At 41.8% G+C, this 25,769-nt stretch overlaps 1 protein-coding gene and 1 pseudogene across 1 annotated transcript; both read left to right on the forward strand.

Moving 5' to 3' along the window:
• The first annotated feature begins 4,691 nt into the window (after positions 1-4,691).
• On the forward strand, positions 4,692-7,097 carry LOC149243752 (cullin-1 pseudogene; annotated as a pseudogene).
• A 17,262-nt stretch (positions 7,098-24,359) lies between these two features.
• LOC149243753 (cullin-1-like) lies at positions 24,360-25,247 on the forward strand. The gene has a single exon (XM_089371299.1). It carries the CDS (start codon positions 24,360-24,362, stop codon positions 25,245-25,247), a length of 888 nt encoding a protein of 295 aa, XP_089227425.1.
• The last annotated feature ends 522 nt before the right edge of the window (positions 25,248-25,769 follow it).

Raw genomic sequence — 25,769 nt, forward strand, 5'->3', positions numbered from 1 at the left:
TAATTCGTTGTTCGCTGAGTACCTGTTCCACGCGCCTCTCACTTGGCGTGGAGCTCCATCATGTCACCGTCTTCGAGCTGGTACAAGTGTTCATGTGGGAGGGCAGCTAAATTGAGTCCCAGCCCCGTAAGCCATCCTACCACAGCTTTGTCCTCATTTTTTGTTACCAATGCTCCTTCTGGAATCACGATAGTATGGGCCAGTTGGGCCTTCAGCAGCTACTCAATGGCTGACATACCTGTAACCCCATGAGTAGCGCTGGCTCCTGTCTGTGTTGCCCATGTCCCAAGTTCTTACGGTTGTGCACAAAGTTCCACCAACACAAGTTGTTTCTCTGACATGGCATCGCCGATGGCATCTTGGGTGGCTCTGCGAATGGTGTCCCTGATGTCACCAAGGCTGCCCTTCGTCGAGGTGGTTAATTATCCATCCCATTTAGGCGCCTCGGCCTTCCTCTGTGGCTTTGTTCATTGTATCGGCAACGGCCATTTTAAGGGTGCACCCATGGCGGTTGATGGTGTACCCTCAGTCCTCTTCTCCGTGGTTGACTTTGTGGGCAACTTTCGATGAGTTTCGTCTGTCACATCCATTCCAGAGGGTGCTTTGGCTTTCGAAGTTTGTGCTACTTCTCGGGCTGCGCGAACTTCCGCAGCGTGCTATTCATTCCACTTCTACTATGCGGCGCGCTTTGATGTAGCCTTTCGTGTCCTGATGGCGGCCTCATCGCACCCCACCGCATCGGGTTCGCACCATTCTGGTGGCTAAGTATCTAATATTGCATCGATAGCTTCGTCAATGGCAATGAAAGGAAGTGTAGTCCATGTTTGGTCAGGGTCCTTGCGCGCCCGAATGTAGACAAAGTGCATGTCTGCTTTAAACTCAGGTATATGTTTCACACTGTCATAGATCTTGGTGGACAACCGAGGTAGCTGGGTGACGCAGTGTCAAACATCGGTCTCCATCAGTATCCAAAAACTCTTGATGCCCATAACTCTTTCGGCATCCCTGGTCGCCCAAAGCGATGCAAATCTAGCAGCTTATGGCCAATCCTGGTCCAGGGAGGGAAGCTGATTGTCTTCAGGTGGGTCAGTGGTAACCAGCACAACGGAAAATAACAGCCATGCATAGTGGAAGGTCTTTCCCTCCTCTTGGACCTCTCTACAGTTGGTCAGGAATTCTTCACAAAGGAACTGCGCCCAATTGAATCGTTCCCCACCTACGCATTCCTCGGCGAGCGCAATGATGACCACGAGAACCTCAGTGCCGCGGCATTTCCACATCTTTTTCCTGGCCAGCAACTGGGTAGCAACGCAGACTGCTCTATTTGAGATACTATTAGTAACATACCCTCGCTGCCCTTTCTCCAACTTATATTTCTTTAGTTTCCTCATCAGGGTTTCCTTCTTCGACATATGCCGGGGATCCCTCGTCCTCCTCGTCACTTTCAATGGTAACAGTTCTTCCCTTTTCTTTCATTGTGAGCTTGCTAAAGCGTGGATTTCACGGCGACCACCTCACTAGTCCTAGTATCGAAGGGTCCTTTTTGGTCAGCGGCGTCTCGGGTGATTTAGGAAGTTCGGTTGCCTGCAATGCAGTATGCTGTGGACTTTCTATGGTAGGGATTAGTGAACTGAGGAATGACTCTCGGTATTCCTTTGTCAGTGCCTGGAACCACAGGCTTTCCTTTAGTGCCTTGTCATTCACCTTGCTCCTTTCGGCTGGAACCTAGGGTGTCCTGTTCTGTGAAAGATCAAAATTTGTGGTACGCCCCTTTGCTTGTGGGGAGAGGTTAGAGGCCAAAGAAAGTCATGGTTGATGGGATCATTTGTAAACTTGTATAGGTCTGGGATGTCTAATGTAGCGAAGAAAGGTAATGGATTAGGTGCAAACGAATGAGGCCAAGGAAAAGTAGAATCACTAGAAGGATTAGGAAGTTCTCCCATCAACTGGTTTCTAGTGGGGCTCATGATTGTGATGGATAGTAGTTTCCATGAGGTAGTGGTCGGGTCGCATATAGTGATGGGCCATAACGCATGCCCTAGGCCTGAGCAAAACTAGCAACTAACAAGTTTCCCTCGAGATAGAGGTTAGCCCCAAAAGATGAAGATGGTTGAGTTGGGAGGCCCCAAGGAGATGTAGTGGGTCTAGGGAATGGAACACCACTGGACACATAAGTTGGGTTAGGTACCAGACCACCACCAACGGGGTAGCCACTAATAGGAAAAAAAATCCACCAAATATGGGCCCTACTGATCCACATATTAAATTGGTGTAGGAACTCCCCCAACAGGTGGATAGGCACCAGAAACATTGCCCCTACTCTACAGTGGTGGGGTAGCTTAACTAAGCAATGGATCCCAACCAAATAAGTTGTTGAAGTTTGTCATACTAGGAACACCAGGAGCCAACATAAAAGAAGTATGCACAGTGGAGGCAACATAATGCTGAGCACCACCCTAAGTGGCTGTATCTGAGGTTCCTAGATGAACCATAGGTTGTACAATAGGATAACCCACAACGGGTGTCGAACTTGAGATAGGTGGGTTGAATGGCGGTGGAGCAAAGGTTTCCAGAAAGGACCATGAAGCACTAGTAGTCATTGGGATTTTCAAAGGGGAAACCAACAAAGGCACTAAAGGTAAGGATGTTTCCCAAATCAAATAGGCCAGAGAGGATCTACAAGTGGAGGATTACAAGGAGGTACTAAAACTTCAGTAGAATGGTCCTAAGATAGAATAGACTCTGGGTCAGTATGGGTGCGATTCATGGTGTCAAATTGGAGACTGACTCCCTGATTCACTAGAAAATTCCTCCATAGAAAGTGGAGGAAGGCCTTATAGGTATCAAGACAGACAATGAGAACCTAGAGTGGCCATGGTGAATATATTTGACAAAAATTTATTAAGCGATGTATTATATAAGTCTCAGTAACAAAACAACGCGCACCTAAACAAACAAAAAGACACTAAAAGAGATCGACAAGCAACCAGGGGAAATAACTTTGTCTAACAGGCACAACTAGTTGGTAATGAAACCCAGTATCGAAGGTGCTAAAAGAGGGAGTCGCTCAAATGTACAGCTACGTCTACTCCTAATCTTCGCTTGAACCTCGGTAAGAAAGGGCCAATTACTCTCATGAAGATGAGTACCCTCCCAAGAAACTAAAGACAGAGTAGGTTTTTCTATTTAGGTATGAGGGAAACCTATTCGAGTCACCTTGTGTTCATCCCTAAAAAATTTAGCCACTAAGGTTACTTCAAATCACAAATACCATTGGGGGGTGCTCACGGTCGTAGATAGTACATTGTGTGGGCAGGATACCTAAGCCCCTGAATCATCTCTCATACCCCCGAGGGGATTCTCAGTACACAAAATACCCACCAAAATGGAATCGAATGAGGGCTACCCTCTCTTACACTATGATGTTGTCTCGTGTCTAAATCCATTGTAAGTGAAGCGGTCTTGAATGACATGAGTGCAGCAAGATTTTACTCTCATCAATGACACTAGTCTCAGTTTCGAAATCTTGGAAAGTTTACTTATTACAACCTAGCCCAAGATTTTAGCTTAAACTAATGTGTGTGTGTTATGAAAAAAAGGTTGTTAATTACTTTTATTACGAGATTGATTTTGAAGGTACTTTATTAATGTCTTCAGAGGGAATGAATGCAACCACGATGATTATAGTCTAAGACATCAGAGACCTTAATGCACAAACCGGCAAAACACAAGCAATGGAAATCACTAGAAAAGTGACAAATCAAAGGTTGTAAGTACTAACGCAAGCTAACAAACCAATACAGTACATTACAAACAGGGTTAACGCAGTGTGGATAGGACATAGATAGTGTTATAATGCTTTGGTATCCACCGCAGAAAGGGTTACACATGTTTAACTAGAAAACAAGAGCGTTTGGGTCCAAGAAAAGTTCTCAGATCAATCTGGATTATTAAGAATGCAAACAATGAACGGGAACTCAAACAAATACAAGATCCGAGAGAGGGAATTTAGGAGAGGGAAAACAAAAACAAGAGTTAGAATTCTCGCAAGTTGAGTTGCCAATTCTACAATAGGATTTAACGCTCGGTTAGATGAAAATAAAACCCTCTCAAGTTATCCTGGAAACCTTAATCCTTAATGTATAAAAATGCTTTGTTTCAATACCATGCTTTATTAATACCGCATACCAAAAAAACTATAGATCACTTACTTAATATGACACTCATTTATATAGCTTTAAATATATATATATATATATAACTACCTCGAAAATAAAAGAAATATCCACCAGAAAGATATTGAATATAAACGAAAAATAAATTAAATTATATTCGAGGAGTGTATGTCACCTTTTTTTCAAACGGTTGAATAGTGTATGTCATCACAAATCAAAACAAAAGAAAGGGCAAACGATTAAGCCAATCTGCGTAGCCGTCGGCCAAAAGGAATTATGTTGACTCCGTGTCCTATAAATTCAATTCAATTCAACATTGAATTTGTGACCATACATTAAATCGTCAGCCACTTGAGTTTGTGATCACCCCCCTCAACATTGACAGTAGGCGATTTGTCCGAGGTGTTGGGCGCTTTGTCCCGAGTGGCCGTGATCTGGAAGAGCACTCGCAACAGGTGATCCCGTATTGAAATAATAATATTCTTATCGTTTGAAGGCACAGAGCGGAAGTCTTTGATGGCGCGCAACCGTAACCGTAAGTCTAAGAAGAATGAAGAAGAGAACGTAACGCAGAAGAAGATAGAGTCGGAAAACTTCCTCAAGAATGAAGAAGAGCAGGTCCCGCGGAAGGATAAAACTTCCTGCGGAGAGTCGTGGAAGCATAATAAAGCTTTATTATTAGCGGGCAAGAATGAACAGATAGTATTGAAGCTGCGGCCGCGGGCGCGGGCGCAGAAGATAGAGTGGGAGGAAGGACAGGCTTTGATCTCCAGAGGTGTGGGAAACTTGAGAAAAAGAGTAGAAGGAGACTTTATGAAGGACGAATTATGTTTCTCTTCCGAGGAGTTTATGAAGGTATATATGACTATTTGTGAACTGTGTTTGCAAAAACACGTTCATGACCACCATCAGCGACTGTATGAAATGTACAGGAAGTCGTTTGAATTATACATATCTTTGGTGGTTTTACCATCATTGAGTAAACAACAGGGTGGCGACGGTGAGTTCATTTGTAGGGAATTTGAGAAACTTTGGGAAAATTACAAGATCATGGTCCACTACATGTCACACATGTTCTCTCATCTGGATCGCTGCTTCCTGGGTGTTGTGCTGCCCAGTCTCAGAGAAGTTGCGTTGCTCTTCTTCCGTGACCTTGCGTGTGATCACGTACGGATGGTTGTGAAGAATGGTGTGTTGGGTTTGATAAAGCGAGAGCGCGAGGGAGAGAAGATTGACAGGGCTTTGGTGAAACAAGTTGAGAACATTTTCTTGGAAATTGGTAATGGTAATGGTAATGGTATGGACTCGTACAAGAATCATTTTGAAAAGCCCATGTTTGAAGATACTGCAACTTACTATGCTCGAAAGGCCGCTTTATGGATTGTACAGGAATCCTTGCCCCAGTATATGCTAAAAGTTGAAGAGTGTCTGAAACATGAGAAGCAGAAAGTTGCCCCTTATTTGCACTCCAGCAGCGAGCACAACTTAATGGAGACAGTAGAAAATGAACTCCTCTCCCGCTATGAAGCTCAACTTTTGGAAAAGCAGTATTCCTGTTGCCCTGTGTTGCTTAGGGATGACAAGAAAGACGACCTCTCCAGGATGTATAGGTTGTTTGGTAAGAGGCCCCAGGCTCTGGAACCAGTGGCAGGTATTTTAAAAGAACATGTAACTACCGAAGCAATGGCATTGATTAAATGGGCAGAAGATGCTGGGAATGACAAGCATGAATTTGTGCCCAAGCTTATAGAAATCCATGGCAAGTATATGGGTTATGTAGGGCATGAATTTCAAAATCACCAGGCTATTCTTGCGGTTTTCAGGGAAGCATTTTTCGTAATATTTGATAAAAGAGTGGGAGGAAGCACTTGTGCAGAGTTGTTGGCAGAATTTTGTGATAGTGTACCGAGGAAACCTAAACTGATGGACCATCATATTGAGAGCATTTCCCAAAAAATCGGAGAACTTGTTCATTACGTTGCGGACAAAGATTTATTTGCAGAATCTTGCAACAAGAAACTGGCCAAGAGATTATTGTTCGACAAGAGCATGGATATTGATCATGAACAGAACATACTGTCCGAGTTGAAGAAGGAGTGTGGTACTCAGTTGACATTAAAGATGCAGGGCATGCTAAATGATTTCGCTGCTTCAAAGCAAATTCAAGCTAGTTTTACCGCAAATTCAAGCACCAAGCTTACAGTAACTTTGGGTGTTAAAGTGTTGAATAGCTTAGTCTGGCCGACATACAAGCATTCTAAACTTAAAATACCTTCCGAAATGGCCAGATGCGTTGAGGTGTTCAACGACTTTTATCATGGAATCCATAAGCACCGCCAACTTACATGGATATATTCTTTGGGGACATGCGACATCATTTCCAGATTTGATGTTAAGACAATAGAAATAACAGGTTCAACATGTCAGGCAGTTGTGTTATTGCTATTCAATGATGCTGGATGGTGGAGTTATCAAGAAATCCAATCTCAATTAAATTTGGAAGAGGAAGACGTTACCACACTCTTGCATTCCCTTGCATGCGGAAAGTATAATATTCTTCTGAAGAATCCAGTGAACAAATCCATATCGTCAGGGGATCATTTTGAACTCAATCCCAACTTTACACACAAATTGACAAAGATTAAGATTCCACTTCCACAACCGGTGAATGTGGAGAAGGAAAAAGTTACTGAAGTTGTCAACCAAGAAAGGGGCGACGTTATAGACCGTGTCATTGTGCGCATCATGAAAGCCAGAAAAGTCTTATCTCAGCAGCAACTAATAAGCGAATGTGTTGAGCAACTTCAGGAGATATTCGAGCCAGAAATTAAATCCATAAAGAAAAGAATTGACGGATTGATAACCAGGGAATTTTTGGAACGTGACGAAGAGAATTCCACCGTATTGAAATATATCCCCTAGACATGACATGTAATTTTTTATTTTTTCCAAAATTTGTATCAGAACTCATTATTAGTTTTAATTATTTCTTACTTTACTTACTCCATTTTTGATGCGGTATATTTTCTTTTTGCATATTTAAAAGGCCAATCTTAACACAGTTGTTATCAGATCATTTGGTACATGTTTTTATGTGTTACAACCAGCGTCTTTATCCTGATTTCTAATAACATAGTCTGTTGAAATCCTTCCTTATATATACTTGCCCAATATATTCTTAAACAAAACTAAGAGTATCAAACGATAACTATTTAAAATAAATAAAAATTAATTTCTTTTTAAAATAAAAATGAATAATTTCTTTAATTATTAAATTTCTTTTATATTTAATCAATTTAATTAACTATTTGTCTATGTTTCAGAAAATATTCAGCTAGTAACATTTTGATTTTTTATCCAACATATCTTTTAGCTATATCTTCAATTCTATGAGATATGGGAGCTATTACTTTTAAAATTAACTAATCCCCAAGTTCTATTATGAAGACGGGGTTACAAAAGCCCCCTTTTCCCGAGTTCATCAAAACTCGAGACAAAATGAATCATCATGTTTAGCTCATCAAGAGCTTTCTAAGGATTTCCATTTTAAATGGCACTGAGGGCCATATTTAACCAAAATACTATAGACAATGTTTACTCAATAATAGGTCAAAAAAATATGCATGTGAACATATCCATAGACTAATCGCACGGCTTTTAGATGTAGATATCCATGTATCTAACAATGTCTACATTTAGCACACAGTATATAATTCACCCTCTTCGTATGTGAAACAGTCTCTAGTGTTAAGTAAGGAAATGAGTCATCAAATTAAGAGTATGTTAATAAATTGAACACTCGTAATCACAGTTAGCCAAGTGATCTCGTGAAACTAGTAATTCATGAATCGTTATGTCGCGAAAATGCAACAATAAAATCTAATTTTGACTTAGTTAAACTAGATTAAAATTTGGATTTCAATTTCAGTAAAATACTTGGACATAGTTAACTGAGGTGACATGGAAATTGTTGCTCACTTAAATTTGTTAGTTCAAGTTGGAGGAACTTGATTTCAGCTCAGTATGATTGGTTGCTAATTTCTAGCAATCTATTTCAATTAATTTGAGTTATTGTGAGTTAAACTAGTTCTAATTGATAAAGAACTCTTGGAGGGTCTAGTATTGGGGTGTCTAGTGAGTCAAAACTCAGTGATAAATCTACTAAATGATCAATCGACCTATATTGATTCATGCATGCAAGTAATATGAGTTACCGAGTTGAGATTGGAGTTCAAGAGCAATGTACTATCAATTGTAGAATATTTTGAAGTATACATGTGGTGCATGAATTTAGATAACAGCCTAAAGGAATTGTACAATTCCCAATGTTAATAGGTGCCTAATTCCTGAAGGAACAAAGCAAGGAAATTGGATCTTGCTCGGTAGGAAAATTAGCTTAGATTTGCCCCGAGTCAGTCGGTCAGGAAGTGAGATGGACTATACTTTTTCGGAGGTTGTTCAGGCTTGAGAAAGCATTGTATTTCTTCTAGATTATTTTATTAATGCAATGTAGATAGGAAGGGGCTTTGAGAGGTTTCTTACGCCTAGATAAATGTTGGCTTATATGGGCCTGACCTAGGTTCGGAAGAGCTATTTAGGCAAACAAGTCCCACAGCTATCGGCCCTCTCGGCAATAGCCTGTAGAGTGCAGACTGAAGTCTCACCCAAGGTAGCAGGGGAGGGCGCTGGAAGCAAGTTCCCGCACCCTTGGGATGTCTTGATGTGGTGTGGATGGTTCGTGCACAGTTTCATGGCTTCGCACCACTCTGCTCCGCGTAGATCCAGACCCAGGAAAAGCCTTAATACTTATTAATGCGTTCTTTGTAGATTAGATCTTCATTTTATGGTATTTAAGTAAACATTTAACAGAAATAACTGGTTCACGCACCCAAAAAAGGTATAGATTCACATAAACTCATAACATAGGTATTTGCGCTTAGATCAAACAGTTATACCACCCACAAATTAGCTAGATCTGCAATAATTCAAATTTAATACAGAATTTTCGAATCAACTTATCTTTATTTACTTTCTTCGCCAATAAACCCAGATCCACCCTGTGCACTTAGTTGCAGGGGTCCACGCACATAACTATAAACTCTACGAGGCCTCTACGCACACAACTGCAGAGGCTCTATCTATCTACCACCCCTCTTGACTCGGACTTACAAACGCTTCAAGACATCGTTCCTCAACAATCCATTACATTCGAGAGTCCAAAAGTACATACCAAAGACCGACTTCTATCCATAAAGCCTCGCTCTATTTATACATTCCCATGGTTCACAGGCCATGGGCAAGCCGGCTTACTCCCTATTATTTTACATTATTTTTGGGTGGACAACCCTGTGACTTGAGTCATTTACAATTCACGCTCCACGCATTTTGCGTAGTCCTTACCATACCTTTCCAAAAATTGCAGGCTTTAAGCCCCAAAACTGTTACGCGGGCCCTTTGCTAGCCAACAATCCCCTAGCACAATCATTGTGACTCATCCCGAGTCACTCGCCTGGTGTGACAATCTTCTCATGGAGGTCGGTCAGCAATTTATGTGTTTCACTGGTACTTGCAACAAACCCATCTTCCGTCTCTTGTACTCGTTCAATGCGTGTCTCTGATACATCGCCCTCTACCGTGGCTTCTTCTATAGGTGCATATTCCTCCTACATGTGTGCCACCTTGCGCTCAATGGTGGTGGAAACCACAAGTGCCTCATTAATCCATGGTTGGAGGCACTCTTTAATCACTGCTCCTTTCTGGCGGGCAGCATCAATTGGGATTTTCATAGCTTGGGCCTCCTTCATGGCCAAGCACTGCACAACCATAACCATCTCCGTGGTCCCTCTGATATTAGCATAGGCTTGCAGGAGCTCTCTTGCCGCGGTTTCCAAGTCACTGTAGGGTAGGAACTTCCTGGAGTGAAGTGAGCGACTGAGTCAACAAGTCAGTGCATTCCTTCACAGAACGTGTGATTTCTTCTCGAACGTAACTGATGAGGATTTTGCGCCACTCGGTGACCTCTGGCGGCATCAAAGGATGTGCTTGCAGCTTCAGCTCTGCAATCTGCATACTAAGTTCCAACTTAATCTTCACGGCCTCCTCTTTTGCTACACGGAACCCACTAGCCAACTTGTGGATTTGTATGTCAATAGGTAAATCGGTCGCAATCTCCAGTTCATGTAGAAATTTCTCATTTCCCACCTCGGTTTTCAGTTTCTCCTTACTTCTCCCATATAGTTAAATGCCCTTTCCCATAACCATACATTTAACAAGCTGAAAAAAATAAATTTGCTGAAAACACAAATTCTGGAAATTTTACAGAATGCTGGAAATTGCAGAAATAAAAATCAGCAGTAATAAATAGCCATTAAAACACATTTAAACACTGATATTTTTGGTCAGACCCTGGAAAAACCCCCTACAACTCTCGGGGAAAACCAGTTTGAGAGCTTTTCTTTATTTCTGAAAATTGCCTTTTACAGTGAGAAATTTTCAGCAAAAAATCAGCAAGAAAATTTACAACTTATCTCTTTTCCCATGCTTCACAGCAAACTGGAAATTACAGCAAACAGGACAGCAATAAATGTTGTACGGTCTCCTCGATTTTTGTGCCCACTTTCAACATTAAATGTTGTTGTATGGCCCTCGTTTTGCGTGCAGAAAAACCAGCAAACTACTCATCGATTTTTGTGCAAACCTTTCGTCGAAAATCGTGCCAAAATCTGCGTTTCACTGTGTGCTGAATCAGCTGTACAAATTTGCTCAACTGCTGCCTTGGAATGTGTGCCAAGCTGTTGTCTCCTTCTCCTCCCTGCTTAGAAATCTCTCTTGCTCTCTTGCTCTCCTTCTCCCAATCTGCTCATGAAAGAATTGAATCGAATGTGATCTTTTCCTCCTTTTCCTCCCTTAATATAACTCCAAATGACTTTTGGGTGACCCAAGTGACTTTTGGGTGATCTCTCAATCCAATGGCTGAAATAGATTTAGATCAATGGCTGAGATTAAATGCTCATTTAAATCTCACTTTTTATTTTTTAATTCACCCCACTTTAATAAAGACCCACTTAGTCATTTATTTCCAAAGTCACTTTTCCTTTCTAATTTTTCATTGACTTTATAAAAGTCACTTTAAAATTAGACTTAGTAACTTTATCACTTAAAGTCACTTTTAAATTAGATTTAACTTTATAAAATTATAAAGTCACTTTATGAGAAAAATTAAATTCTTTTGGACACACTTCCCTAGGCCAAAGATCAAAGCCTAAGGGAACCACCTGTCCTCCGGTACCAAATTTCAACACTCCCTCTTACCGAGGAAGGTGTTCCTCACCACACCCATCTTGTCTCTGAAGTAGACATGCTTGCCCCTTGGTAAGGCTTTGGTAAGAATATCTGCAACCTGCTCATCAGTGGAAATATACTCAAGCTTCACAGCTCCCTTCTGAACATAGTCTCTAATGAAATGATATCTGATCCCGATATGCTTTGACCTGTCATGAAATACTGGATTCTCTGTGAGTTTAATGCAACTCTGATTATCATAGTAAATCACTGAAGGTCTCAACGGCTGACCAAATAAGCCAAACAACATCTTGCGAAGCCAGATAGCCTCACAACTAGCTAGACTGGCTGCCATATACTCTACTTCCGTTGAACTCAGTGCTACTGAGTGCTGCTTCCGGCTGAACCATGACACTACTGCTGAACCCAACCCAAAACAGCACCCTGAAGTGCTCTTCCTATCAGAAGAACAACCTGCCCAATCAGAATCAGTGTATCCTGCCAATCTCACTCCATCTCCCTGCCTGTAGTCCAGACCATAATCCACTGTCCCCTGCAAGTACCGCAAAATATGTTTTGCAGCCACTCAGTGAACCTTCCTAGGCTCACACATAAACTGACTCATCGTGTTGACTGCAAAACAGATATCTGGTCTAGTGTTGACCAAATACATCAAGGAACCAATCAGCTGCCTGTACAATGTGGATCCACCAACTCGAAATCCGAAGCATGAAGTTTCTTCCAGTTGGTGATCATTGGTGTCGACATGGGTCTACAATCCTCCATGTGGAATCTGCTAAGGATGTCCACAATATACTTCCCCTACCCCAGGAATAAATGCCCCTCCTCCTGCCACACCTCCAAACCCAAAAAGTAATGCATCAAGCCGATCTCCTTCATCTCAAACTCTGTCGCAAGATCTCTCTTGCAGTGCTCTATGAGTCTCTCTGCACCTGTAATGATCAAGTCATCCACATACAGCACCAGAATGAGAGGCTCCTCACCAATCACATAAAGTAAAGGTTCGGATCTGCCTCACTCTTTGTGAAACCCATCCCCTGCAAATATGTATCTATCCTGGAGTACCAAGCTCTGCGAGCCTGCTTCAGGCCATAAAGGGCCTTCTTCAGTCTGCACACATGGGACTCCTTCCCATGCACCTCAAAGCCCTGTGGCTGCTCAATGTACACCTCCTCCTGTATGAAGCCAATGAGAAATGCGGTCTTCACATCCATCTGGTGGATCTTCCAACCCATCTCTAGTGTTATCGATATAATGGAGCGGATCGAAGTATATCGAGCCACGGGAGCAAAGGTCTCCTCATAATCAACTCCCTCTACCTGGGAGAACCCTCTAGCCACAAAACTCGCTTTGAATTTCTCAATGCTGCCATCTGCAGCATGCTTTACCTTGTAAAGCCATCTGGAAGTAACCACGGATTTGCCCTCAGGCCTCGGCACCACCTCCCAAACATCATTCTTCATGATAGAAGAATACTCCTCCTGCATGGCCTCTCTCCAGACCTGCTGGCTAGCTGCCTCCTCATATCTAGAAGGCTCAGAGTCAAGGATGCTGGTAACCATCGCCATATAGCTACAAAACCTCTCAGGTGGTCTACTCTCTCTGACCGGTCTCTTCGGCTCAGCAACAGATGTGGCATCTCTCAAGGTGTCCTGAAGCCACTTGGGCTTTCTCTTCCCTGAGCATGCTTCTCCCATAGGAGAATGAAACTCCTCCTCCTCATCACCATCAGTAGCCTGAACTCCTGACTGTCTGTCTGCTGTCCTCCTGCCTGCACCTGAACCTGTAGAAGCTGAGGCACCATGTGAACTGTCCATCAATGGACTCCCTAGTGAACTGCTCTGCATGCTGCTCGAAGCACCACCCCTCTAGCTCGGTGAACCACTGCTCACTGACGGACCTGACATCCTCATAGATGTACCTCTGGATCCTCCTGATCCCTTCCCACTAGATCCCTGCAACCGACTCAACTGCTGCTGAGGGTCTGGCTGATCCAGATACTCTAACTCTCGTGACCTCCTAAAGGCCCTGTCCTCCTCGAACTTCACATCCCGTCTGACAACAACTCTCCTCTGTGCAGAAATGTAAATCTGAAAGGCCTTTGAGGTCTCACTGTAGCCCACAAAGATACCCTTCTCTGCGGTGGGCTCTAGTTTGGTCCTCTTCTCCTTGGGTATATAGGAGTATGTAATGCATCCAAAGATATGAAGATGACCAATATCAGGCTTCTTCCCAGAGAAAGCCTGCAGACTCCTGTTCTGCAAGTAAATAACTGTGTTGCAAGCCTCTGCCCACAAGAACAATGACAACCCCTGATCATGTAGCATGGCTTTGGCAGCCCCTATGATGGTTCTGTTCTTCCTCTCCGCAACCCCGTTCTGCTGGGGGTTGTAAGGAATAGTGAACTCCCTCCTAATGCCTGCCTCCGCACAATAGTCAACAAACTCTCCAAGGGTGTACTCTCCTCCATTGTCCGACCTCAAGGACTTGATCTTTCGACTTGTCTGAGTCTCCACAAGAGCTCTGAACTCCTGAAACCACTTGAAGACCTCACTCTTGGTCTTCAAAAAATAAATCCAGGTCCTTTTGGAGTGATCATTAATGAATAAAACATAGTACTCATATCCACTCAAGGAAACATGAGACATCCCACCGCTCACATCGGAATGAATCAAATCAAGTATCCTCGTCGCTCTGCTGTCACTGCTGGGAAAAGGGGATTTGGCAAATTTGCCCATCACACAACCTCTGCAAGTATCAAAGTGATCAGTACTGAAATCTAGCACACCTGTAGTGATCTCCCGCAATGTCCTCAAAGCTCCATGATACATATGTCCCATCCTGTGGTGCCAAATCTCACACAGCTCAACTCAGAACTGCTAGCTCTGCTATCGGTACTACTGCTCAATACCAAAAGGGGCTGGAATGCAAACTTGTACACCTTTGCATGGCGTACACCTATCACTCTAGCTGAATCAGCTGGTGTGCCCCTGGGATACATCAACACTTGTCCTCCCCTGAACAGTACCTCATATCCTCTGTCCTCCAAAGCTAAGACGGATATGAGGTTCTTCCTCATCCCTGGCACACAAAGAACCTCTGACACCTTCAAGGGAGGTTTGGACTCCCTCTGAAATGTCACTGTCCCCACCCCGACTGCTCTAACAACTCTGTCATCACCGAGTACTACCTCAATATCAATGCCACTCTCTGAAAGCTCTGAGAAGTACTCACGGACTCCTGTCATATGACGTGAAGCCCCACTATCCACATACCAGATACCTGAAGAATGCTCCGCTAATCAAGGGAAAAGCATGCTCCCTCTGAACCTGTGTGGCAGGTGATCCTGCACTAGAGGACTCACACGTAGTGAATGCAAACTCTCGGTCAAAATGACCAGCAAAGTCCTCAATCTCTGCTGAAGCTGCCACGTCCTGGTTCTTCCCCTTCTTCTTCTTCTTCTCCGGACACACAACTGCATAGTGTCCCATCTTTTGACAATTCCAACACTTCACCTTGGAATAGTCCTTCTGTGTGTTCCCCTGTTTACCTTTACCTTTGCCTTTGCCCCCACCACTGCTTGTGGAAGCCTACTTCTTCCCTTTGCTTTTCTTGCCTCCTGCCACCAGTGCTACATCCTCATCCTGCTCAACTGGCTTGGCTGCCCCAAGCTGACCTTTCCTGATCTCTGTCTAAATGCAATCATCCCAAAACCTCTCCCATGTGGGAAGGGTCTCACGTGCACAAACCCCATCAGCAAAGTTCAACCATGAACGGGGGAGGCCATTCACTGCAATCCGCACCAACTCAGTGGGTGGAATGGCCTCTCCAATCACTGCCAACTCATCTCTCACATTAGTAATCTTTGTGAGATATCCAGCTGCACTATCATTACCCATCTTAATGTTCTTCAGCTTCTCCTTCAGGACCATCTTCCGGTTCTCAGTGGTACTCTGGTAGAGATTGGACAATGCTGTCCACATCTCATGGGCATTGCTCTTTCCTCTCACATGAGGAATGCAATGGTCTTTGATTCCGTCTAGAATCAGCCTCTTACCCTTGTTGTTCTTTTTATTATAAGCTGTCAACTGAGTAGCATCAGTAGGCACAACAACAGGGTTCTGTGTGGTATGCACCATGATATCCCAGACTTCTGCCTCCTCAAAGATACTCTGCATTCTCTCCTTCCAAACGTTGTAATTAATATGCCCATCCAGCCTATCCTCCACCCTCAATCCCAATGACATCCTGCTGTCCTAAAACTGAAAAATAGCACTGCTGTAGTAAAGATAAAACTGCTGTTTATGAAAAAAATCAGCTTGCTGGAATTTTCTAAGTGAAAAATCAGCAATTGTAATTTTTCCTTTTGCTGTCCCAAACTGCACTTCAGCACTCAAGCTCGATACCATGTAGAAATTTCTCATTTCCCACCCCGGTTTTCAATTTCTCCTTATTTCTCCCATATAGTTAAATGCCCTTTCCCATAACCATACATTTAACAAGTTGAAAAAAATAAATTTGCTGAAAACACAAATTCTGGAAATTTTACAGAATGCTGGAAATTGCAGAAATAAAAATCAGCAGTAATAAACAGCCATTAAAACACATTTAAACACTGAGATTTTTGGTCAATATGACCCTGGAAAAACCCCCTACAACTCTTGGGGAAAACCAGTTTGAGAGCTCTTCTTTATTTCTGAAAATTGCCTTTTACAGTGAGAAATTTTCAGCAAAAAATCAGCAAGCAAATTTACAACTTATCTCTTTTCCCATGCTTCACAGCAAACTGGAAATTACAGCAAACAAGACAACAATAAATGTTGTACGGTCTCCTGGATTTTTGTGCCCACTTTCAGCATTAAATGCTACTGTATGGCCCTCGTTTTGCATGCAGAAAAACCAGCAAACTGCTCCTCGATTTTTGTGCAAACCTCTCCTCGAAAATCGTGCCAAAATCTACCTTTCACTGTGTGCTGAATCAGCTGTACAAATCTACTCAACTGCTGCCTTGGAATGTGTGCCAAGCTGCTGTCTCCTTCTCCTCCTTGCTCAGAAATCTCTCTTGCTCTCTTGCTCTCCTTCTCCCAATCTGCTCATGAAAGAATTGAATCGAATGTGATCTTTTCCTCCTTTTCCTCCCTTAATATAACTCCAAATGACTTTTGGGTGACCCAAGTGACTTTTGGGTGATTTTTAAATCCAATGGCTGAAATAGATTTAGATCAATGGCTGAGATTAAATGCTCATTTAAATCTCACATTTTATTTTTTAATTCACCCCACTTTAATAAAGACCCACTTAGTCATTTATTTCCAAAGTCACTTTTCCTTTCTAATTTTTCATTGACTTATACAAGTCACTTTAAATTTAGACTTAGTAACTTTATCACTTAAAGTCACTTTTAAATTAGATTTAACTTTATAAAATTATAAAGTCACTTTAGGAGAAAAATTAAATTCGTTTGGACACTTTTCCCTAGGCCAAAGATCGAAGCCTAAGGGAACCACCTGTCCTCCGGTATCAAATTTCAACAGTTCAGGGACACGCAAACAGGCTTCCCCTACCAATTGCTCCACTTGTTGACTCTGTGTGACGACCTCATCCCATTGGAGGCTCAACTGTTTGATATTAATTCGTTGTTCGCTGAGTACCTGTTCCACGCGCCTCTCCCTTGGCGTGGAGCTCCATCATGTCACCGTCTTCGAGCTGGTACAAGTGTTCACGTGGGAGGGCAGCTAAATTGAGTCCCAGCCTCGTAAGCTATCCTACCACAGTGTTGTCCTCATTTTTTGTTACCAATGCTCCTTCTGGAATTACGATAGTATGGTCCAGTTGGGCCTTCAGCAGCTACTCAATGGCTGACATACCTGTAACCCCATGAGTAGCGCTGGCTCCTGTCTGTGTTGCCCATGTCCCAAGTTCTTGCAGTTGTGCACAAAGTTCCCCCAAAACAAGTTGTTGCTCCGACATGGCATCACCAATGGCATCTTGGGTGGCTCTGCGAATGGTGTCCCTGATGTCACCAAGGCCGCCCTTCGTCGAGGTGGTTAATTCTCCATCCCATTTAGGCGCCTTGGCCTTCCTCTGCGGCTTTGTTCATTGTATCGGCAACGGCCATTTTAAGGGTGCACCCATGGCGGTTGACGGTGTACCCTCAGTCCTCTTCTCCGTGGTTGACTCTGTGGGCAACTTTCGACGAGTTTCGTCTGTCGCATCCATTCCAGAGGGTGCTTTTGCCTTCGAAGTTTGTGCTACTTCTCGGGCTGCGCGAACCTCAGCAGCGTGCTATTCATTCCACTTCTATTATGCGGCGCGCTTTGATGTAGCCTTTCGTGTCCTGATGGCGGCCTCATCGCGCCCCACCGCATCGGGTCCGCACCATTCTGGTGGCGAAGTATCTAATATTGCATCGATAGCTTCGCCAATGGCAATGAAAGGAAGTGTAGTCCATGTTTGGTCAGGGTCCTTGCGTGCCCGAATGTAGACAAAGTGCATGTCTGCTTTAAACTCAGGTATATGTTTCACACTGTCATAGATCTCGGTGGACAACCGAGGTAGCTGGGTGACCCAGTGTCAAACATCGGTCTCCATCAGTATCCAAAAACTCTTGATGCCCATAACTCTTTCGACATCCCTGGTCGCCCAAAGCGATGCAAATCTAGCGGCTTATGGCCAATCCTGGTCTAGGGAGGGAAGTTGATTGTCTTCTGGTGGGTCAGTGGTAACCAGCACAATGGAAAATAACAGCCATACATAGTGGAAGGTCTTTCCCTCCTCTTGGACCTCTCTACAGTCGGTCAGGAATTCTTCACAAAGGAACAATGCCTAATTGAATCGTTCCCCACCTACGCATTCCTCGGCGAGCGCAATGATGACCACGGGAACCTCGGTGCCGCGGCATTTCCACATACTATTTGAGATACTATTAATAACATACCCTCGCTGCCCTTTCTCCAGCTTATATTTCTTTAGTTTCCTCATCAGGGTTTACTTCTTCGACATATGCCGGGGATCCCTCGTCCTCCTCGTCACTTTCAATGGTAACAGTTCTTCCCTTTTCTTTCATTGTGAGCTTGCTAAAGCGTGGATTTCACGGCGGCCGCCTCACTAGTCCTAGTATCCAAGGGTCCTTTTTGGTCAGCGGCGTCTCGGGTGATTTAGGATGTTCGGTTGCCTGCAGTGGGGAATGCTGTGGACTTTCTATGGTAGGGATTAGTGAACTGAGGAAGGACTCTCGGTATTCCTTTGGTAGTGCCTGGAACCACGGGCCTTCCTTTAGTGCCTTGTCATTCACCTTTCTCCTTTCGGCTGGAACTTAGGGTGTCTTGTTCTGCGAAATATCAAAATTTGTGGTATGCCCCTTTGCTTGTGGGGAGAGGTTAGAGGCCAAAGAAAGTCATGGTTGATGGGATCATTTGTAAACTTGTATAGGTCTGGGATGTCTAATGTAGCCAAGAAAGGTAATGGATTAGGTGCAACCGAATGAGGCCAAGGAAAAGTAGAATGACTATAAGGACTAGGAAGTTCTCCCATCAACTGGTTTCTAGTGGGGCTCATGATTGTGATGGATAGTAGTTTCCATGAGGTAGTGGTCGGATCGCATATAGTGATGGGCCATAATGCATGCCCTAGGCCTTAGGAAGGCTAGCAACTAACAAGTTTCCCCCGAGATAGAGGTTAGCCCCAAAAGATGAAGATGGTTGATTTGGGAGGCCCCAAGGAGATGTAGTGGGTCTAGGGAATGGAACACCACTGGACACATAAGTTGGGTTAGGTACCAGACCACCACCAATGGGGTAGCCACTAATAGGAAAAAGAATCCACCAAATATTGGCCCTACTGATCCACGTATTGAATTGGTGTAGGAATTCCCCCAACAGGTGGATAGGCACCAGAAACATTGCCCCTACTCTACAGTGGTGGGGTAGCTTAACTAAGCAATGGATTCCAACCAAATAAGTTGTTGAAGTTTGTCATACTAGGAACGCCAGGAGCCAACACAAAAGAAGTATGCGCAGTGGAGGCAACATAATGCTGAGCACCACCCCAAGTGGGTGTATCTGAGGTTCCTAGATGAACCATAGGTTGTACAATAGGATAACCCACAACGGGTGTCGAACTTGAGATAGGTGGGTTGAATGGTGGTGGAGCAAAGGTTTCTAGAAAGGACCATGAAGCACTAGTAGTCATTGGGATTTTCAAAGGGGAAACCAACAAAGGCACTAAAGGTAAGGATGTTTCCCAAATCAAATAGGTCAGGGAGGATCTACAAGTGGAGGATTACAAGGAGGTACTAAAACTTCAGTAGAATGGTCCTAAGATAGAATAGACTCTGGGTTAGTATGGGTGCGATTCATGGTGTCAAATTGGAGACTGACTCCCTGATTCACTAGAAAATTCCTCCATAGAAAGTGGAGGAAGGCCTTATAGGTATCAAGACAAACAACGAGAACCTGGGGTGGCCATGGTGAATATATTTGACAAAAAATTATTAAGCGATGTATTATATAAGTCTCAGTAACAAAACAATGCGCACCTAAACAAACAAAAAGACACTAAAATGGATCAACAAGCAACCAGGGAAAATAACTTTGTCTAACAGCCACAACTAGCTAGTAATGAAACCCAGTATCGAAGGTGCTAAAAGAGGGAGTAGCTCAAATGTACGGCTACGTCTACTCCTAATCTTCGCTTGAACCTCGGTAAGAAAGGGTCAATTACTCTCATGAAGATGAGTACCCTCCCAAGAAACTAAAGACAGAGTAGGTTTTTCTATTTAGGTATGAGGGAAACCTATTCGAGTCACCTTGTGTTCATCCCTAAAAATTTTAGCCACTAAGGTTACTTCAAATCACAAATACCATTGGGGGGTGGTCGCGGTCGTAGATAGTACATTGTGTGGGCAGGATACCTAAGCCCCTGAATCATCTCTCATACCCCCGAGGGGATTCTCCGTACACAAAATACCCACCAAAATGGAATCAAATGAGGGTTACCCTCTCTTACACTCTGATGTTGTCTCGTGTCTAAATCCATTGTAAGTGAAGCGGTCTTGAATGACATGAGTGCAGCAAGATTTTACTCTCATCAATGACACTAGTCTCTGTTTCGAAATCTTGGAAAGTTTACTTATTACAGCCTAGCCCAAGATTTTAGCTTAAACTAATGTGTGTGTGTTATGAAAAAAAGGTTGTTAATTACTTTTATTACGAGATTGATTTTAAAGGTACTTTATTATTGTCTTCAGAGGGAATGAATGCAACCACGATGATTATAGTCTAAGACATCAGAGACCTAAACGCACAAACCGGCAAAACACAAGCAATGGAAATCACTAGAAAAGTGACAAATCAAAGGTTGTAAGTACTAACGCAAGCTAACAAACCAGTAAAGTACATTACAAATAGGGTTAACGCAGTGTGGATAGGACATAGATAGTGTTATAATGCTTTGGTATCCACCGCAGAAAGGGCTACACATGTTTAACTAGAAAACAAGAGCGTCTGGGTCCAAGAAAAGTTCTCAGATCAATCTGGATTATTAATAATGCAAACAATGAATGGGAACTCAAACAAATACAAGATCCGAGAGAGGGAATTTAGGAGAGGGAAAACAAAAACAAGAGTTAGAATTCTCGCTAGTTGAGTTGCCAATTCTGCAATAGGATTTAACGCTCGGTTAGATGAAAATAAAACCCTCTCAAGTTATCCTGGAAACCTAGGGCAGAGTGAGTAAGAGAAAGGTTGCCATGATGCTCAGGATTCTCAATAGATCAAGATGCAACATCACCTCCCACATTTCTTATTAGTTCTATTTGGGCGAAATATTTTGGGTGATTAATGTTTCCTCACATAAAAATGGTTTTTTCATTTTTTAGATGCTTGCATGCTTAGGGAAAAGCTTCCCCATGCTTCATGGCTCTTTCTCGCTTTTGTATGCTTTTCTTGTTTAGGAAGAAGCTAAATATGAGGATAAAGAGATGACATTGCACTATATGAGTTTCTGAAAGTTAAAAAGAGTGTCAAAGTCTAGTCAACTCGAGCTTTTTGCCTCGTGACTAAGTGAGAATTTCGGTAACATAAGTTAAATGAAGGGGACAACTTGGTATAGACCTGGATAACGTGGTAGTCATGCTAATTAACTTGTATTATAGTCACATATAGGTTAGGAGAAATGCATATTTCAACCAACAACATAATATTCTCTTCTGAGCTGATGGGGAGGTGTTTTCATGTATAGCACTCTGTGCTAGCAACAACCTACCTAGGCTTCCCAGTACATGCTCACAACACTGCCTGTAGGATGCGAAAGAAAATACCACGACTTAATCCATTGAATTTCCCGTGGTTTTAGTTGTGACTGAAGCATCTTGACATGGTCTTCAATGTATAAATTACTTGCTCACGGTTAGCAATTGATTTGGTCTCAAAATGAATATGGATGCATTGATAATCTTGTAATGGTGGTGTTAACGGTTGATTTGGGTTCAAATAAGGAATGAGTATGTAGTGGATTGATTTGGTCATTTAAGTAGTTGGTAAATTGTTGTTTGGAATTAATGTTAATTTTGTTAAGTGCATTGTCTTGGCCCTATTTGGTGTTTGAAATATGCTTAAAATTACTACTATTATGGATGGAAATGCATCGTGTTTAACGGTTGATTATCATGGCATGGATCTAACTCGATTTGGATAGCAATAAATAGGTTTAAATAACAATATGATGAACCGATTAAGGGTTGGCTAATTGGGCAAAGTTGGCATATGCTCTGACTTAGGTGACAAGAACTTGTGCACAATTGTTACACACTCCTTGAAATTTATTTACACTGACAAATTAAATATTTGGAAAGTTCTTTTCCTTATATCTTGTTTACATGGTTGTGATGTCTTGAAAATACTTTTTAGCAACCAACATGATGAAGCATGAAGAGATGAACACAAATCAGGCTAAGTTCAAAACTAAATGGTTGGTATCTATAGTAAGTATTGAAGCACACTTGCTTCCTGATACATGTCGTGTTGCTCAAATTACAAATAAAATAAAAACTAACTAAATTATAAATTCTTTGTTAGTATATATAAATTGAACAAAAGTATGAAACAATAATCTTAATCAAAAAGATTTATCGCCACTTTAATTAAGGAGATCTACTCATATTTTACCGTAAAAATCCTTAATGTATAAAAATGCTTTGTTTCAATACCATGCTTTATTAATACCGCATACCAAAAAATCTATAAATCACTTACTTATTATGACACTCATTTATATAGCTTTAAATATATATATATATATATATATATATATATATATATATATATAAAACTACCTCGAAAATAAAATAAATATCCACCAGAAAGATATTGAATATAAACGAAAAATAAATTAAAATATATTCGAGGAGTGTATGTCACCTTTTTTTCAAACGGTTGAATAGTGTATGTCATCACAAATCAAAACAAAAGAAAGGGCAACCCAAATCAACCGTTAACACTGCCTGTAGGGTGCGAAAGAAAATACCACGACTTAATCCATCGAATTTCCCGTGGTTTTAGTTGGGACTGAAGCATCTTGACATGGTCTTCAATGTATAAATTACTTGCTCACGGTTAGCAATTGATTTGGTCTCAAAATGAATATGGATGCATTGATAATCTTGTAATGGTGTTAACGGTTGATATGGGGTTCAAATAAGGGATGAGTATGTGGTGGATTGATTTGATCATTTAAGTAGTTGGTAAATTGTTGTTTGGAATTAATGTTAGTTTTGTTAAGTGCATTGTCTTGGCCCTATTTGGTGTTTGCAATTATGCTTAAAATTACTACTATTATGGATGGAAATGCATCGTGTTTAACGGTTGATTATCATGGCATGCATCTAACTCGATTTGGATAGCAATAAATAGGTTTAAATAACAATACGATGAACCGATTAAGGGTTGGCTAATTGGACAAAGTTGACATATGCTCTGACTTAGGTGACAAGAACTTGTGCACAATTGTTACACACTCCTTGAAATTTATTTACATTGACAAATTAAATATTTGGAAAGTTCTTTTCCTTATATCTTGTTTACATGGTTGTGATGTCTTGAAAATACTTTTTAGCAACCAACATGATGAAGCACGAAGAGATGAACACAAATCAGGCTAAGTTCAGAACTAAATGGTTGGTATCTATAGTAAGCATTGAAGCACACTTGCTTCCTGATACATGTCGTGTTGCTCAAATTACAAATAAAATAAAAACTAACTAAATTATAAATTCTTTTCTAGTATATATAAATTGAACAAAAGTATGAAACAATAATCTTAATCAAAAAGATTTATCCCCACTTTAATTAAGGAGATCTACTCATATTTTACCGTAAAAATCCTTAATGTATAAAAATGCTTTGTTTCAATACCATGCTTTATATATATATATATATATATATATATATATATAACTACCTCGAAAATAAAATAAATATCCACCAGAAAGATATTGAATATAAACGAAAAATAAATTAAATTATATTCGAGGATTGTATGTCACCTTTTTTTCAAATGGTTGAATAGTGTATGTCATCACAAATCAAAACAAAAGAAAGGGCAAACGATTAAGCCAATCTGCTTAGCCGTCGGCCAAAAGGTATTATGTTGACTCCGTGTCCTATAAATTCAATTCAATTCAACATTGAATTTGTGACAATACATTAAATCGTTAGCCACTTGAGTTTGTGATCATCCCCCTCAACATTGACAGTACGCGATTTGTCCGAGGTGTTGGGCACTTTGTCCCGAGTGGCTGTGATCTGGAAGAGCACTCGCAACAGGTGGTCCCGTATTGAAATAATAATATTCTTATCGTTTGAAGGCACAGAGCGGAAGTCTTTGATGGCGCGCAACCGTAACCGTAAGTCTAAGAAGAATGAGGAAGAGAACGTAACGCAGAAGAAGATAGAGTCGGAAAACTTCCTCAAGAATGAAGAAGAGCAGGTCTCGCGGAAGGATAAAACTTCCTGCGGAGAATCGTGGAAGCATAATAAAACTTTATTATTAGCGGGCAAGAATGAACAGATAGTATTGAAGCTGCGGGTGCGGGCGCGGGCGCAGAAGATAGAGTGGGAGGAAGGACAGGCTTTGATCTCCAGAGGTGTGGGAAACTTGAGAAAAAGAGTAGAAGGAGACTTTATGAAGGACGAATTATGTTTCTCTTCCGAGGAGTTTACGAAGGTATATATGACTATTTGCAAACTGTGTTTGCAAAAACACGTTCATGACCACCATCAGCGACTGTATGAAATGTACAGGAAGTCGTTTGAATTATACATATCTTTGGTGGTTTTACCATCATTGAGTAAACAACAGGGTGGTGACGGTGAGTTCATTTGTAGGGAATTTGAGAAACTTTGGGAAAATTACAAGATCATGGTCAACTACATGTCACACATGTTCTCTCATCTGGATCGCTGCTTCCTGGGTGTTGTGCTGCCCAGTCTCGGAGAAGTTGCATTGCTCTTCTTCCGTGATCACATACGGATGGTTGTGAAGAATGGTGTGTTGGGTTTGATAAAGCGAGAGCGCGAGGGAGAGAAGATTGACAGGGCTTTGGTGAAACAAGTTGAGAACATTTTCTTGGAAATTGGTAATGCTAATGGTATGGACTCGTACAAGAATCATTTTGAAAAGCCAATGTTTGAAGATACTGCAACTTACTATGCTCGAAAGGCTGCTTTATGGATTGTACAGGAATCCTTGCCCCTTGTATATGCTAAAAGTTGAAGAGTGTCTGAAACATGAGAAGCAGAAAGTTGCCCCTTATTTGCACTCCAGCAGCGAGCACAACTTAATGGAGACAGTAGAAAATGAACTCCTCTCCCGCTATGAAGCTCAACTTTTGGAAAAGCAGTATTCCTGTTGCCCTTTGTTGCTTAGGGATGACAAGAAAGATGACCTCTCCAGGATGTATAGGTTGTTTGATAAGAGGCCCGAGGCTCTGGAACCAGTGGCAGGTATTTTAAAAGAACAAAGCCTTAATACTTGTTAATGCGTTCTTTGTAGATTAGATCTTCATTTTATGGTATTTAAGTAAACATTTAACAGAAATAACTGGTTCACGCACGCAGAAAAGGTATAGATTCACATAAACTCATAACACAAGTATTTGCGCTTAGATCAAACAATTATACCACCCACAAATTAGCTAGATCTGCAATAATTCAAATTTAATACAAAATTTCAGAATCAACTTATCTTTATTTACTTTCTTCGCCAATAAACCTAGATCCACCCTCTCCACTTAGT

The sequence above is a fragment of the Pinus tabuliformis genome, chromosome 8, assembly GCF_031772625.1.
Source record: "Pinus tabuliformis cultivar Carrire ecotype Pingquan chromosome 8, CPIR1, whole genome shotgun sequence".
Classification (NCBI taxonomy): Eukaryota; Viridiplantae; Streptophyta; class Pinopsida; order Pinales; family Pinaceae; genus Pinus; species Pinus tabuliformis.

Bases quoted from the DNA above. Each gene is read 5' to 3' on its own strand.
- LOC149243753 (XM_089371299.1), top strand. From the start codon at position 24,360: ATGGCGCGCAACCGTAACCGTAAGTCTAAGAAGAATGAGGAAGAGAAC.